Source organism: Mustela putorius, unplaced genomic scaffold (assembly GCF_011764305.1).
Source record: "Mustela putorius furo isolate JIRA1106 unplaced genomic scaffold, ASM1176430v1.1 tig00000056_pilon_pilon_pilon, whole genome shotgun sequence".
Lineage (NCBI taxonomy): Eukaryota > Metazoa > Chordata > Mammalia > Carnivora > Mustelidae > Mustela > Mustela putorius.
In genome coordinates this window covers 8,508,395-8,523,731 of record NW_025421263.1, presented here as the reverse complement: position 1 = coordinate 8,523,731, position 15,337 = coordinate 8,508,395, and the positions used below count along the sequence as shown (strand labels likewise).

Here is a 15,337-nt window from a genome sequence, read left to right as displayed (position 1 = left end):
GTTATCATAGACTTATATGTACCACAAATACAAATGTTCTTTAATTCTCCAAACTGCATTTACTTGAATTGCTAACAGCAGAAACATGTCTATTCAAAGATCACAGCAGAAAACGTTCTAATTATGCTTCATCATAAGATTGGCCAACTACTAGGGATCTGATTAAGTGATCTACAATTAGTCTCTGAATTTTTGGTCTTAGGAAATCATGATATGCACAGACTTTTCATTGTTACTAATGCTGTCACCTTACTCTAACTAGTCAAATATGAGCAACTGCTACAATCAACTTTATATACAAATTCTAGCCTAAATGCAATCTATTTAAGATTATCTAAAACATGGCTTTGCATTATCAGCATAATTCACATTCACTGTCTAAACTGACTTAAAAAAAAAAAAAACAACTCAGGTATATTTAAAGACACTGTAAATTACCTTCAGTTTAAATGAATAATAAGTAATCACTGCTAGGGACTCGAGATAATAGAGGCAGAATGGATGGTGGGTTTCCACCACCCCGGGGAAACCCGGCAACAGGGAGAGATGATGTGCTCATACTGACTCACACACAAGCACTAGCATTTCTCATTGTGCCATTTCTTACCATGGCATGACAATGGCCAGTAAAAGCTGGTGAGTGGTAACAGCTAAGGTGACAGAATCACCAGGTCTAGGCTCAAATCCAGATTCCACTTTCAACGATGAGACCTTGGCAAGTTCCAAGTTCTTTAGCCCATAAAAGCCTGAGCTCCTTCATGTGTAAAACTAGGGTGATAATAACATCTACCCCAAAAGGCAAACTATAAGAAGTTAATGCATGTAAAAGCACTTATTAGACTATGTGGGAGATAGGAAGTCCTTGTTCAATGTCTGCTATGACCTCATCATCAATACTACCAAAACCACGTTTTTGGGTGGTGGGGTGGCGGGTGCGTGACAATAAAGGAATAGAGTTGACACTTCCTGCCACTAGACTGCTTCAATAAATATTACTAATATTCCTCAGAAATTTCCAACCCTGACATTTGTACATCCCATTCCACTGATAGCTTCTAATTACTCCTAAAAGAAACAAATATTCTAAAATATTTATATCTTAATTTCTTCAAGAATAAAATACGTTAAAGGCATTTGCCTCTTGTTAGTTTTCCCATTAACAAATACATCCTGGTTACTTACTATTATTCTATACTTGATATACATTCTTTTAATTTCTAGACTAGATATTTACAAATGCCTGTTAAACAATCTCTAGATGTCATAGTTTCCTACATTATAACCTAAGAATCATCCTAGATCAGATCAGATCACCTATCCCTGACCCCCCCCCAATTCCTTCAGTTAGCCTCAGTCCAAGCTTTACTACTTCAATTGTCTCCTCACTAATCTCCCTGCCCAGCCACTCAATCTAATCCACCTCTGTATTTTCAGAGAGACACAGGTATCATCTTTGAGGGGAAGGATGGGGAGGCATTTGGTCATATCATTTTGCTGCTTAAAAACTGGCCACATGGCTACAGATTAAAACAGATGTAAGAAAAACACCAACCAATAAATAAACTATAAAAAAAAGAAAAAAAAAAGATTTTTTGAGACAAAGAGATTTTTGAATGTTATCATAATATTAAAGAATAATTTTTTTTTAGGTTTGATGATAGTATTGTGGTTAGGTTTTTTTTTTTTAAGTCTTTATCTTTTAAAGATAAAGATACATACCAAAATTGATATGGATGAATTGTTATGTCAGGATTTACTTATAAATAATCCAGCTGGAGGTGGGAGAGGGGGAGTAAGAGATGAAGCATAATTGGCCATCAGTTAACAATGTTGGATGATACATACATGGGGGTCCGTTATACTGCTGTCTTTAATATTGTGAACATTTACAATTTTCCATAATAAAATGTTATTTAGAAGGGAAAAAACTCATTTCCAATTGCCTAAAGAATCACAACTGGTTATTTTTAACAACACATTTACAAGCAAATTATGACTGTGGCCTGACTCTTCTCAATTTGTTATCTTGATGCCCACCCACATGTCAGTGGTCCTAAACTTGCCACAGCATTCAGAACATCAGATCAGGCCTTTTCCCTCTCTGTGTTCCCATATTTACTCTTCCTTCTGCCAAGAAAGTCTCTCTAGACCACCAGATATACTTTTGAAACCTAGTTAAAAGGGCCACTTCTCTAAGACTCTCCCCATTCCCTTCAGGGCTTCCCTTGCACTTCTTCAGCCCTTAGTACCTATCCATTTTCTCAGTTCCTCTGGTTGGTTATTTTTTGTTGTTGTTGTTGTTTTCCTTTTATTCTATTTCTACCTCCTTCAAGAGATTGTAATTACAGCCTCCCTAAGGGGGAGAAGCTGTATTTCATTTATTCCAATAAATACTCCCTATAATATGCATGGAAAGTAGTAATTATTTATTTAATAGTGCTTTGAAAAATGGAAAGTCAACAGAACAACAGCCAATCATGGCAAACATTAATAAAATAGTATGTGCAATAAACCAGTTTATATGTCCTAATATATTTACCTGCTATATGTTTATCACATTCTTAAGAAAATTATTTTAATTGTTTCAAAAAATATGTTACACATCTTGAAAGAAATATCAGTATTATTTATAGAACAAAATAAGCCCAAAGAGATGTGCACAGCTTATTTTCCTATTTCTGAAAAGGTTACAAACTAAAATATGACACTTATGCTATCATTAAATCTCACTTGATGTGGTTATGGGAACATGTATTTTGTTCTGTTGGAAAGACCACACTGTTTCTTATTTCACAATGATAAAAATGTCAAAATATCCGTAATATTAAATAATATCTCTGAACCACAAGTGAGAGATATATAGCTATAGATGGGAACTTAGCAGCAAATGATGGTAAATTTTTACTTTATGGCAGGTAATAGTTGAAATGTTCTACATTTCTAAATTACAAAAAATAAGTTAATGCAATATTAAGGTAAGACTGACCTAGCTGTTACTAATACTTTTGTGAAACTTTAAGAAATTATTTAGTTATTGCAGTATACACTGTACAAAGAGAAAGAAAACACCTACTAGTATAAAACTTCATTTGCTTCATGTCTTTCATATCTCACAGTCTCACACATTAACCTGTAAAAACAAAACAAAACAGAGACATGAGTTCAACATATGTCATGAGAAAACATTCTATTAGGTTAAAAAGATGAAAGAGCCTTGTAGCCTAGAAAGTTAAGATTACTTTATATGGATTGCCACAATCATTTATTAGCCTCAAGATAAATATTTTTGGTACCCACATTAACAAAATATAATAAAATAAAACTGATATAGAGATGCTAGAAAAAAAACATTTCTTTAGATGTCAATTCTGCCATGTTTATTTTATAAGGAACAAAATAGTATGTGTTTTACACTTTGTAAATGACATGTGGACAAATTAATGTTCTCCGAAGTAAGCAGAAAATGAGAAAAGAACCTAAAAATTAAAAGGGAGAACCTATTAATTTAAAAAATGGTAACGTCATTCATGTTAATGCTACTTACCAGTATGTAATTTCAGACAAAAGTAGGCTTTTATTAACTCAGTATATTTATGACTAATGACTAAATGGAGGTTTTACAACTTAAAGACTCGTTATTTTGGCTGATTCATCCCTCAGGAAAAAATTATGGAAAACATGCATAAATGTTTAAATATTCAAAACTGCCTCAAGAACAGCATCTTCAAGAAGCATCCTATTATATTAAGCCCAAGTAATATTTCCATAAAACACAGAAATGCAAAAAAGAAAATAACTATTCCTTCTTTTGAAGGAACTAGCAAATAAAAAAATTGGCTATACCAGTAATTATTTCAACAGCACCTTCATTTTGGTCACTGAGGTTAGTGGTCTTCCAATTTGTGAAACTGATCAACCCACATCCATTTTTCCTGTTTGCTAAATCCAATTAACATCACACTCTTGATTTTTCACTTGAAAACCACAACTCTCTTAGATATTCTTTTTCCTTGTTCTTCCTACTACCACTCTATTTCAGAGGTCCTCTCAATCCCTTATATGAAACATTCCAACTCAATGTCACTAACTCCAAGGGGCAGCATCAAACCTTGAAAACACATCATTAACACAGAGACTGAATCACACCAATTCATAAGAAAAGGTAAGAGTTGTTGGGTGAGCCTGGTGTTGGGTATTAAGGAGGGTACATATTGCATGGAGCACTGGGTATGATGAATAAACAATGCATCTTGGAACTTTGAAAAAATAAAATAAAGTTTAAATTAAAAAAAAAAAAAAAGAAAGAGTCACAATTAATGGTCTAAAAATACTTGGTCTTAAATTACATAGTATTGTTTCCCATTAGAATGAACGAAGGATCCTTGCCCCAACCTCTTCACTGAATCTCATTCCTTCTACAGGAGACCCCACATTCCTTCAGGTTTACCTCCTTCCCCACATCACCATCTATTTCTACCTCTCTCCTAAGTCACTTCCTTTACTAAATTAACACGTCTTAGCATCAACTGTTGTGTGGGGCAGGGGGACACCTCTTTTGACCACACATCTTCATCCAACTATTATTCACATTTTGCTTTTCCCGTGACAGGTACTCCTTTGACTGCATATATATTATTCTCTCTCCATTTCCTCACCCTCTTAGCACTTCTCCATCATTTGCTCCCTGAAACTCCAAAGAAAGGCTCTAAACGTTATTAGCATCCTCTATGTTATCTAAATCCTTTCTGTCCTTATCTTAATTCCACTTCTCAGCAGTATTTGCTGACTCCGTTTTTCCTTACATCATCATCTCAAGGCTTCCTGTCTTCAGTCTTCTGGTTTTCTTCTTAACTTCTTAGTCATTTTTCCTGTCTCCTTTGGATTCTCCCCCATTCCATTCCTCTACCTATCTTCTAAATGTTATCAGTTCCTGTCAACCTCTTCTCCTCTGCACCATGTAATCTCATCCAGTTTGTGATTTTAAATTTAACCTATAAAGGGATGACTTTCCAAACAATGCCCCACACCTAGTCTCTAACCATGATATAAATTCATCTAAAGGCTACTCAACGTAGCCATTGGCTGTGTAACAGTGGTTTTATGTACAAAATGTCCAAAACAGATCTTAAATTTCCTTCCCAAGAATTTGCTTTCCTACAATCAGTAGTACCCAATTGTTTAGGCGAAAAATCTTGAGAGTCTTGACCCTTGACTCCTTGACTCCTCCCTTTTCTTCATATCCCATCTCTCTGCCAACACCTGTTTCCAAAATATCCTCTCAAATTGACCAAGTCTACAAATGTAGACAATAGCTTCTACATTTGTATACCTATTGTCCATTCTCCACATGACTTCTAGAGAAATCTTTCTAAACATTAAGTCAGATCACCTTGTACTTCTGCTCTTGATTTCCGCTACCTACAGAATAAATCCAAACTCCTTATCCTTGGTGCCTTCATGCACAAAGCCTATTCCCATGGCAGAGTATGTGGGGCATCACTACACTGTGGAGATTTCTGCATAGCTGCCCTGACTCAAATGTTACCTCCTTTGACTACAAAGTCAGAGCACTCCAGCACCTGTTCTTACGTGTATGGTAAGTGCTGGAAGGCTTATTTGTACAAACACACCCTAAATGCTCCCACTAATCACGATCCTGGGACTACAGATATTCTGTCCTCCCTCTATATTCCCACCAAGCAGAATGTAGAGAAGAAAATGTTCAGCATTCAAGGTCAGGGCACTGGGGGATGAAGCATCTCCTTTGTAACAAAGAGTGTCTGGATGGCAGGCCTTGAGTTCTTTGGAATACTGGCCATGCAGGAAGGGGATGGGCTCAGAGAGTTGCTAAGCTGGTTGCTATAGAATACAAGGGTGCTGCATGTAGATCTCTGCAACAGATACTTTGTGTCTAGGCTGACACTTCAGGACTCCCTGTAATAAGTTCCCCCAATAAACCTATCTCACTGGCTGTCTCCAGGTCATTTCTTTGGCCTCACAGGACAATCATCCACCAATGGCTTAGAGTCTGTTGGAAGTATGGACTACACAAGTGGTGAGCCAGCCAGGAAGCCGGGGTTGGGGGTCCGGGGGGTACACATGAGCACCAACATGTGGGAAATGGAACAGGGAAATTTGCAAGGGAAATCCGAGGTTGGCCATCCACATATATGTGGAGCACTATAGCCACTATCCTTGATTGGGTAAGCCTACCACATGAGTACAGGAATACCCCTGAAAATACCAAAGGGTCTAAAGGAAATTTTGACCAAGATAAATGTGACTAAGAAAAGGATCAATGTTCAGCTGCCATAGTTGGATGACCCCTCCCATCTGTGTGACAGCCTTGAAGAAAGTAAGGAGAAACTGCCTTTAGAGAGGATTTCTAGATTAACATAAATGACACTGCAGAGAACTTGATAATTGGCTTGAGGAAACAAAATGTTAAAATTAATAACTCTGGCACACAGAATGACCTAACTGAAGGGTGGTAACCTGCCCTGGCAAAGGAGTTCTTATGGCTATTGTGGAAGCCAACTAAGAGTTCTACTGAGGAAGAGACTAATGGGACTGAGTCCATAAAAATTCCCATTCTCTTGGCTCAGCCTCTTGTTACTAGCCAAAATGAAAGCAGAGCATCCATGCCCATAGTGTGGAACCCTGGAACCTGCCCATGCCTAACCACCAGCACAAACCACAAACTGGTATATACCTGCCAAACTGGTAGAATTGGAAGATAAATTCAGACACAAATGAAGGGAATCCATGGTGCTATGGTTGCTCAGTATATGGAACACGGGCACAGAAGGCAGTTTGCTTTTGGTCGGGAATGTCCAAGATGGCATTCGTTACAACACACCCTGCTTTAAGGTGGTATCCCCAAGGCATCCTCAGTGAAGGCTATATTACCCTTTACTCTCCTGGGTGGTATGGCACTGTAAATTAGCTTGGCCTAACGGGGGCAGGTGTGCTGACCTCCCTTTATGAAGGGAGACTATGGAAGAGCTCCAGCACATCCTACGAGAGCTGTCTATGATGAACATCACAGAGGTCTCGATAAGGAACTGTTTGCCATCAATATTAAAAATATGGTGGCACAGTCTGCCCCCAATCATTGGTAGGGGGCACTCATGTGCATCTTGACCCACTAATGGGGTAGCAAGCCTGTATCATGGGCTGAGCGGGCTACCACAGATCTGAGGGAAACAGAAAAGGTCAGAAAAAGAGGTATCAGAAAGGCAGGAATGAAGGAAAGGGACTCACAACAGAAGGAAACAAAGAAAAGGGCTATGCATGTTACCTGTTGCCAGATGTAGTAAGAGGTAGGGCAGCACAGACCTCCACCACCTACCCCACTCCACCCCCCCGGCCTCCCGCCTTGAGAAAGCAGACAAATAATCCAAAGCAGTCCTTGTTGGGCTCTGGCAGAAATTAAAAACCTGAATAGCAATTTACAAAAGGCACCCTCAGAGGGAGGATGATGGGCGCTTTCTCTATGAACGAGGGAAGAAGCAAAGGACAGGGACTGCTGATTCAAGCTGCTGTCACCTGGGTGTCTGGGGACTGGAGCCACATGTCTGTCACATGTAGAACTTACCATATATTGGTCTAATAGAAACAGAGTGTTTTGGCTCTGGTTGAAACTGGTGCCAAATTTACTGTCCTTTATGGAAATAACTACTTTCAAAGGTCCATCTCTGCCATCGATGATGACGGGGGGTGGTATCGTCTAAATGAAGCAGACTACAGCAAGTGCAGACAGGACAGCTCTCCCCAAAGCCCCATTCAGTCAATATAACCCCAATGCCCAAATATATTCTAGGAATGGATGTCCTCTCAGGACTAACATTACAGACTACTGTAGGGGAATTCAAATTGAGGGTGCACTTGGTCAAACAAATAAGAAGAGATACAAAATGGACAGCTATAATAAATACTACTTGTCCCACAGAGGATGATGGCAATTAAACCATATCACCTCCCAGGAAGCCATGAAGTAATCACAGGCATGATTAAGGAACTAGCCAATGTGAGCATTATATGATCAACTCATGGTCTATATAACAGTCTCATCTGGCATATGAAGAAACCAAATGGAATGTGGAGAATGACTGTGGATTACAGAGAACTAAATAAGGTAGTACCCCCTCTTCATGCAATTGTGCCCAACATCATGTCACTTGTTGACTTGAATTGGGCAAGTTCTAGGTACATATTATTATGTGTTAGACCTGGTTAGCACCTTTCTCAGTATTCCCATAGCCCCAGAAAGCCAAGTGCAATCCGCTTTGACCTGGTAAGAACAGACATTCCTCATCCTACCACGGGGTATTTATAGAGCCCCAAGACTTGCCATAGCTTGGCGCCAGTGACCTAAGTCACTAGGCAATTCCAGAGGCAGTTGGTCTGTCTGTTTCATGACACTGATGATCTAATGTTAACTTCTCAGTCTTTTTCTACTTTGCAGTCCGCTGCACCAGAATTGCTTTCTCACCTAACAAGTCAAGGATGAGCAGTCAACAAAAACAAAATACAAGGCCCTGGCTCACTGGATAAGACAAAAGATGTTTCTGTAGCAAGTGTTGATAAAATACAGGTACACTCATGCCCCACCATCCCAAAGCAGTTACAAACTTTCATAGATCTCTTAGGGTATCAGCTTCAGTTTACCCCTTGCCTGGCTCACCTGCTTCTGCCCCTTCATAGACTGGTTTAAAAAGGAGCTAAATGGGACTAGTCCTCAAAGACAAGGCAAGCATTTAAACAAGCCAAAATGGCTATTAAATAAATACATGGAAACCTTAAGTATTCTCGTACAGGGACAGCCATATGAATTGGATGCAGCCAGTTACCCAGAAGGGTCTGAATGGAGCTTGTGGCAACAGCAAGGGCAAAAACGTGTGCTATCAGTTTTCTGTTCACATTTATAAAAAGGAGCTGAGACCCAATACAGCATTTTAGAATAATAGCTCTGTGCTATTTACCATGCCTCACGGTAAGTAGGAAACATAACTAAAGGGATCCCAGTAACTGTTCACATCCAATATCTTATAGCAGGATTGCTGAAGAGTACATTGCAAAAGGCCAAATCAGGCAGCACCCAGGCCCGAACTAGCTGAATGGCATGCCTACCTTCAACAATGTAGTACCTTGACACACAACCCCCTTTGTGTGGAGCTGTACTCCATTCTTGGCCCCGTAACTTATGTCACAGCCATTAACTGACACAGCAGAGCCACCATGACTGCCATCATTTTGTGCTGGATGGGGACAGACCCATTCCTAAGCATGCCTGGTCACTGATGGCTCAGCAAGGGTCAAACCCTGCACCTGGATGGCCATTGCCATCCAACCCTCAACTGAAAGAATCTTCAAAGACTCTAGCACTAGACATAGTAGTCAGTGGGCCAAACTGTGAGCAGCATTGGTGGTGCTGCTCCACGAGCTGACCCCCTCTGTTATATACACAGAGAACTGACCATGTGGCTTCTCCATGAAAGGCACAAGACTAGAAGGTAATGGAGCACCCACTCTGGGGCAACATGTAGAAGGACATTCTCCAGCAATTATGAGGTATGAACATCACTACTGGCCATGTAGATGCACACACAGTATGCACCCCACCTGATAACTAACAAGCTGATTAGCTGGCCCAAGGCTACCTCCTAGAAGAGATGCCAACAGAAGATGTTACCACCTGGCTACACAAGAAGACAGGACATCAAGGACAACAGACCTTGTGGGCCATTGCTAAGAACTGGAGCTAACTGTGGTGTTACAAGGCATTGTAACCCTCTGCTAACAATGCTCAACCTGTCTTCGGAAACAACCATGACCTCTGCCAAGAGACACTAGACAAATAGCAAGGGGTAGCACCCCATTCGGAGATGGCAGACTGACTACATTGGTCCACTACCCTTTCTCTGATGGCTGCTGTTATACTTTGATGTGTACTGACACTTAATTAGGACTCCTACAAGCCTACCCCAGTAAGCATGCTAACCAAAAGGCTAACATCCGCAGTCTAGAACAGCTGTGTGCTGCCTATGGGGTATCACTGATATCGACAGCAACCAAGGCTCCCAGTTTACACAACATGAAGTGCAAGAGTGGGCCAACACTCAACATATCCACTGGCATTTCCATCTATCACACAATCCCACGGCACCTGGACTGAAAGAACGTGTGAACTGGCTGTTGAAACAACAATTGCAACAAGAAACGCATTCACTGGCCCTCTGGACAAGCTACCTGTCAAGAGCTATATGGGCATTAAATTAACATGTACATTCTAATCAGTCCAGTGCCTACACTCTACTCACTCAAGGACCTGATGTCAGTCTTAGAATACAAGTAGACAGCATGCTGGAAGGATGTTCTCTGCTGCAAGTAGAGGCACGAGATAACCTTCTATTGTCCCTGCTGCAAGATCCACCCACAGGGGAACATATAATTAAATGGCCCTGGAAGTGATAAAGAAGTCCACAGTGGTTCAGGTTTTTGGCCCAGTGGGGAATAGGACAAAAACAGGACCTATAACGATCATCTCAATTCTTCATCCCACTCCACCAAAGACAATGAAGGTACACAAGCCCAGGCTTCTCATAAAAAAATAATACTACTGGGGCACATGGGTGGCTCCGTCGGTTAAGCACCCAACTCTTGATTTTGGCTCAGGTCATGATCTCAGGGTTCTGAGACTTGAGCGCCATGCTGGGCTCTATGCTGGGTGCAAAGCCTACTTAGCAGTCTTCCCCCCCACCTCTAAAAAAAAAAAAAAGACACTATCATAATCACCTTATGGAACATTATTATACCCCCACCATCCTTTTCAGATCTGCCCCACTGTGTAACAGAGGGAAGGCCTACAATTGGGTACTATAAACCTGGAGCCAAACCACAATTATGGGTGGTGTCATCCCAAAACAACACTGCCTACTGCTTTCTAGTAAGCAATCATGGCCTGCCTCTTCTGGTGGCTACTGAACAGCTTACTTTTTGCCTTTAGACTCTGCATGGGGGACCTATTTGCCAGTTGGGTCCTGACCATAGCTTCTATACAGAATAAAACCAACTGTTGGGTATATAGTGAACTCTCCCCTCCCTCTCAGCAACTGCAGGCTTCCTCTGGCAAAATGTTTCTAGAATTTCTTTTCTTTTCTTTTTTTTTTTTTTTAGGATTTATTTATTTATTTGACAGACAAACATCACAAGTAGGCAGAGAGGTGGGGGGTGGGGGGAAGCAGGCTCCCTGCTAAGCAGAGAGCCCATTGTGGGGCTCGATCCCAGGACCCAGGGATCATGACCTGAGCCGAAGGCAGAGGCTTAACCCATTGAGCCACCCAGGTGCCCCTGTTTCTAGAATTTCTTAGCCATTTGTGTTCTCCTATTATTTGGATACTGTGGCTTGTACTGTTGTTGTAGGATTTAGTTGCAATGTACTTCGGCATACTTGGTCCCACAGACACTGTGAAAGAAGAGAAAATTTAAAAATGTATAGGCCATGGGCACCTGGGTGACTCAGTCATTTGAGCATCTGACTCTTCTTTTCATCTCAGGTCATGATCTCAGGGTCATGAAACCTGCTTAAGATTCTGTCTCTCCCTCTCTCTCTGTCATTCCCTGCCACCACCTCTCGACAACAAAAACAACAAAAAGTATGGACCAACCAGTGTAGGACAGGTGGAGTATATGGTACATGGTAGAAAGTTAGTTTGTACAAGCACACTCCAAATGTTCCTGTGAATCACCATCTTGAGAATACAGAGATCTCACCCTCCCTTTATAATCCAACCAAGCAGAGTATGTACAAGAGCATGTTGCTCAGCATTCAAGGTAGGAGCTCTAGGGGTGGCCAACCCAGAGGGACTAGATGGTGGGCCCTGAGCTCCTTGGAATGCTGGCCATGGAAGGAGGGGAAGGGCTATAGACAGCTGCTAGACTAAGTTGCTACACTATAAAAACTTATCACCTGTGGGTCCCAGAAGCAGGTGTTTTGTCCAGTCTGCTTTTCTTGGATTCCCTGTACATAAGTTCCCTCCATGAACTTGTGTCTCAATCACTGCTTCTGGGTCTTTTCTTCAGCCTCAGCAGACTATAACCTACCCTTGGTTGAGTCTCCTGAGCTATGGCTTTGCACTGTGCTGAAAACACTAACATCTGAATGAAACAACACACCCCCTTTTACTCAGCTCTTGTCTGCCCCCCAGGAACATAAGCTCCATGATGGCAGAGTCTTGGACTACTTCAGTCTATCTCCATGGCTTATGTCAGGGTCCAGCACATGGTAGGCACACAATCAATGACTGCTGGCTGAATAAATCAACCTAACCAGTACCCTCAGACAATCACAATGAAATCTCCTATAAGACAAATAAATGGGGAAAGTACTAAAACTGGTGGTCATCTTTGAACATCACTGGAGGATGATTTACAAAAAGCACACTGATATGCCCTGAATTCCTCAAGAGCATAATAAGCATAATTTGGTGGTTTCTTAATGATCTAAAACTGCTCATATAACAATAATGACACTGACATGTAATGCTAAAGAATATATATTTCAGCAGGCTCTTTTTTCCAACACTGACTAGGTCCAGAGTGTTACTTGGCTTTCTCAGATTTTTGACCTCCTCTCCTAACTATAGCATCCTCTGCCCTTTTGGCAAATATGCTGCTTTTAATCCATGTGGATTCAGGGAGTAAATGTTAGAAAAATAAAATGTTGAAAAAATATAGTTTTTAACTGAAGACCTGAAAACCTATAAACTGCACAGAATATGTGATCTTACAGCAACATGGTCATTACTGCCCACCAATTAACACTCAGAAGCGCTTTACTGCTTACACATGGGTGGGCCACAATAATGCAAAGCTATAGTTTTCAAATAAATGAAAGCCTCTGCTGTCCCTCAGAGAAGACTAATGTTCTATTACCCAACACTGAATAAACAAACTTTCAAATCTTGATTAAGTGCTGCTGTTTCTTTTCTAAAACCAGAAACCTCCATTATGTGGAAGTCTTAACTATCCTCTGTTAATCCCAGGCATAACATTTTTATGTATAAAATTCAAATAATATATTATCTAAAAAATATTATCTATCAAAAAATATATTATCTAAATAAGATATTTTTCCTAGAAATGGTAGCTACTGTAAAGTAGTTTATCCAAGTCATTGTATTTATCTGTAACTCTATTTTTTGTTATTAATCATGTTGGTATCTTGATCTTATTCTAAAAAGGGAATGAAGTTAGTTTCAGCAGATATTTTCCATAAATATCAGAAACAAATGATTTTTAACATAAACAGAATAAGATAAACATCTTAAAGTTCCCTCCCTGTCAGCTCATGCCAACAAACTAAACATAGTCTTAGTCTCCATAGTATAGTCTCCAAAACAGACTTTCTAAAGTATAAATAGATTCAACTATACCACTGAATTAATCGGTTATTTCTACCCAAAAAATTTCCCTTTGAAACAGAGGAAAATTGGTGGTTCTAAAGTTGGGTTGATGGATTAATGGACTTCATCACACTACTTACTTTCATAATTTTGAAAATTTCCAAAAGAAGTATTAAAATTGTCCTTATTCTATTGCACAGAATCTGTTACCTAAATAATTTTACAAACACATATACTATAGACATACATTATACAATCAATATGTGTAAACATTATTTAAATATTACCCATGTGTGCTTTTATACACACATGGGAATGTGTCATTTATATTTGCTTATTCCATAATTCCATTTGCACTTGCAGATTAACTACATTCAATCAAATAGTACTAAAATTTCTTCTTAGGGTAGTTGTCACCAAAAACACAAGATGAAAGACCCTTTAAATATCATTCCTACTTTAATTTGAGCCATCTTCTAAATTCCCAATGGTTTTGCCCTTTACAATAAAACTTGAATATTTAAACACTTAACCTGCAATCTACTTTAATTTAAATGATTTTCATCAAAAATTAAATTTTAGAAGTACTCAATCCTCTTGACACTTTTTTCAATTAACAACTAAATATGAAATTGACATGCCCGCAAATTAATTAGTGTTTAAAGAGTAAAGGGAAAATATACAGAAAAAGTATTCTTTCAATAATTAAAAACTGCTAGTATCAAAACTAGCTACAGTTGGAGGAAACAAACCCTTCTCTATGTCCTTGCTGGTGTTTATATATAATTCATCTTCCCAAGGTCCTTTATAGTCTGTTCCAGTTAAGACAAAATCGTTGGATTGTATTTTTTTGTTTTTTTAGTATAGCCCAGATAACCATAATTAAGCTTACTCTATCACTGTAGAATAGAATCTGTAAGATTTTATACGTGCTTACCAAAAAAAGGCAGTTGACTTAATGCCATGCCAAGACCTAAAACATACTAAAATAATGAACCTAATTGTTCTTTGAATGGTTAAAAACATTCTGGTTTCCTATGTATCTAAATGCTAAAATGTAGATCTCTGTTTGCAAGGACAGCAAATAATAGTCCTTTTGGGGTATTCACCAAGTAGTGTTTATTCCTTTAGATGAGGAGGGAGGGGAGCAGGATACAGAGGAAGAGAGGATATCACTATGGCAGAAATGTCAAAAAATTGCTATAAGGATGTAAAACTTATACTACCAACTACAGAGGCTAGATGAGGCAGTTTTTGTAAGTTATTTCTAAACCTACTTAACCATAATAAAGTATCATATAAAACTCCAGCATCCCATTATTAGTTATTGTAAAATGACTTACCTAAGTTGGTGCTCTCTCAAGTTTGATAAGGCTTCCATACCATGTAAATAGGAATATACTATTTCCAAATCCTGTTTGAAAAGAAAAATAGAAATTATTAGACTTTTTAAGAAAAATCAAGAGAAAAGCTAAATCACACAAATGTCATCCATTCAACCACCTTGGGGATATAGAGTAGGGTATTAAAATATAAAATAAATTGGCTTAAACTTATGAAAATAGGTATTTTAAGAAACTTGGAAAATTATCATTTTTTTAAAAAGACATTATTTATTTTGAGTGAGAGAGTGTGTGTGTTAGCGCATGTGTAGGGTGGGGGTAGAATCTGAAGTGGGCTCCAGCCTGGAGCCCCAGGCAGGGCTCATTCCCACCATTGTTGAGACCATGACCTGAACCAAATCCAAGAGTCTGACGCTTAACTGACTGACCCACCCAGATGCCCATATCCTGTTTGTTTTGTTTTAAAATAAGAGTTCTATTGAGATATAATTCACATACTATAATTTTTATTATTTTTATTTTTTTGCTGGAGGCCACAGCAGCACTGAATCATGGCACAGAATCCAGTGAAGGCCAAGTGCATGATCC

The 15,337-nt window shown here is 39.3% G+C and overlaps 1 protein-coding gene across 11 annotated transcripts in view; it reads right to left on the bottom strand.

Annotated features, from left to right (window-relative positions):
• Positions 1-15,337, bottom strand: part of RAPGEF2 (Rap guanine nucleotide exchange factor 2) — a 239,962-nt gene that overhangs the window by 155,338 nt on the left and 69,287 nt on the right. For all 11 annotated transcript variants that reach the window (XM_013048272.2, XM_013048270.2, XM_013048273.2 and 8 more), the window contains exons 2-3: positions 14,750-14,820; positions 3,074-3,130 (exon numbers count right to left, since the gene is read on the bottom strand). In XM_013048272.2, coding sequence (XP_012903726.2) covers positions 3,074-3,130; positions 14,750-14,820 — 128 coding nt within the window. The remainder of the gene's footprint in view (positions 1-3,073; positions 3,131-14,749; positions 14,821-15,337) is intronic.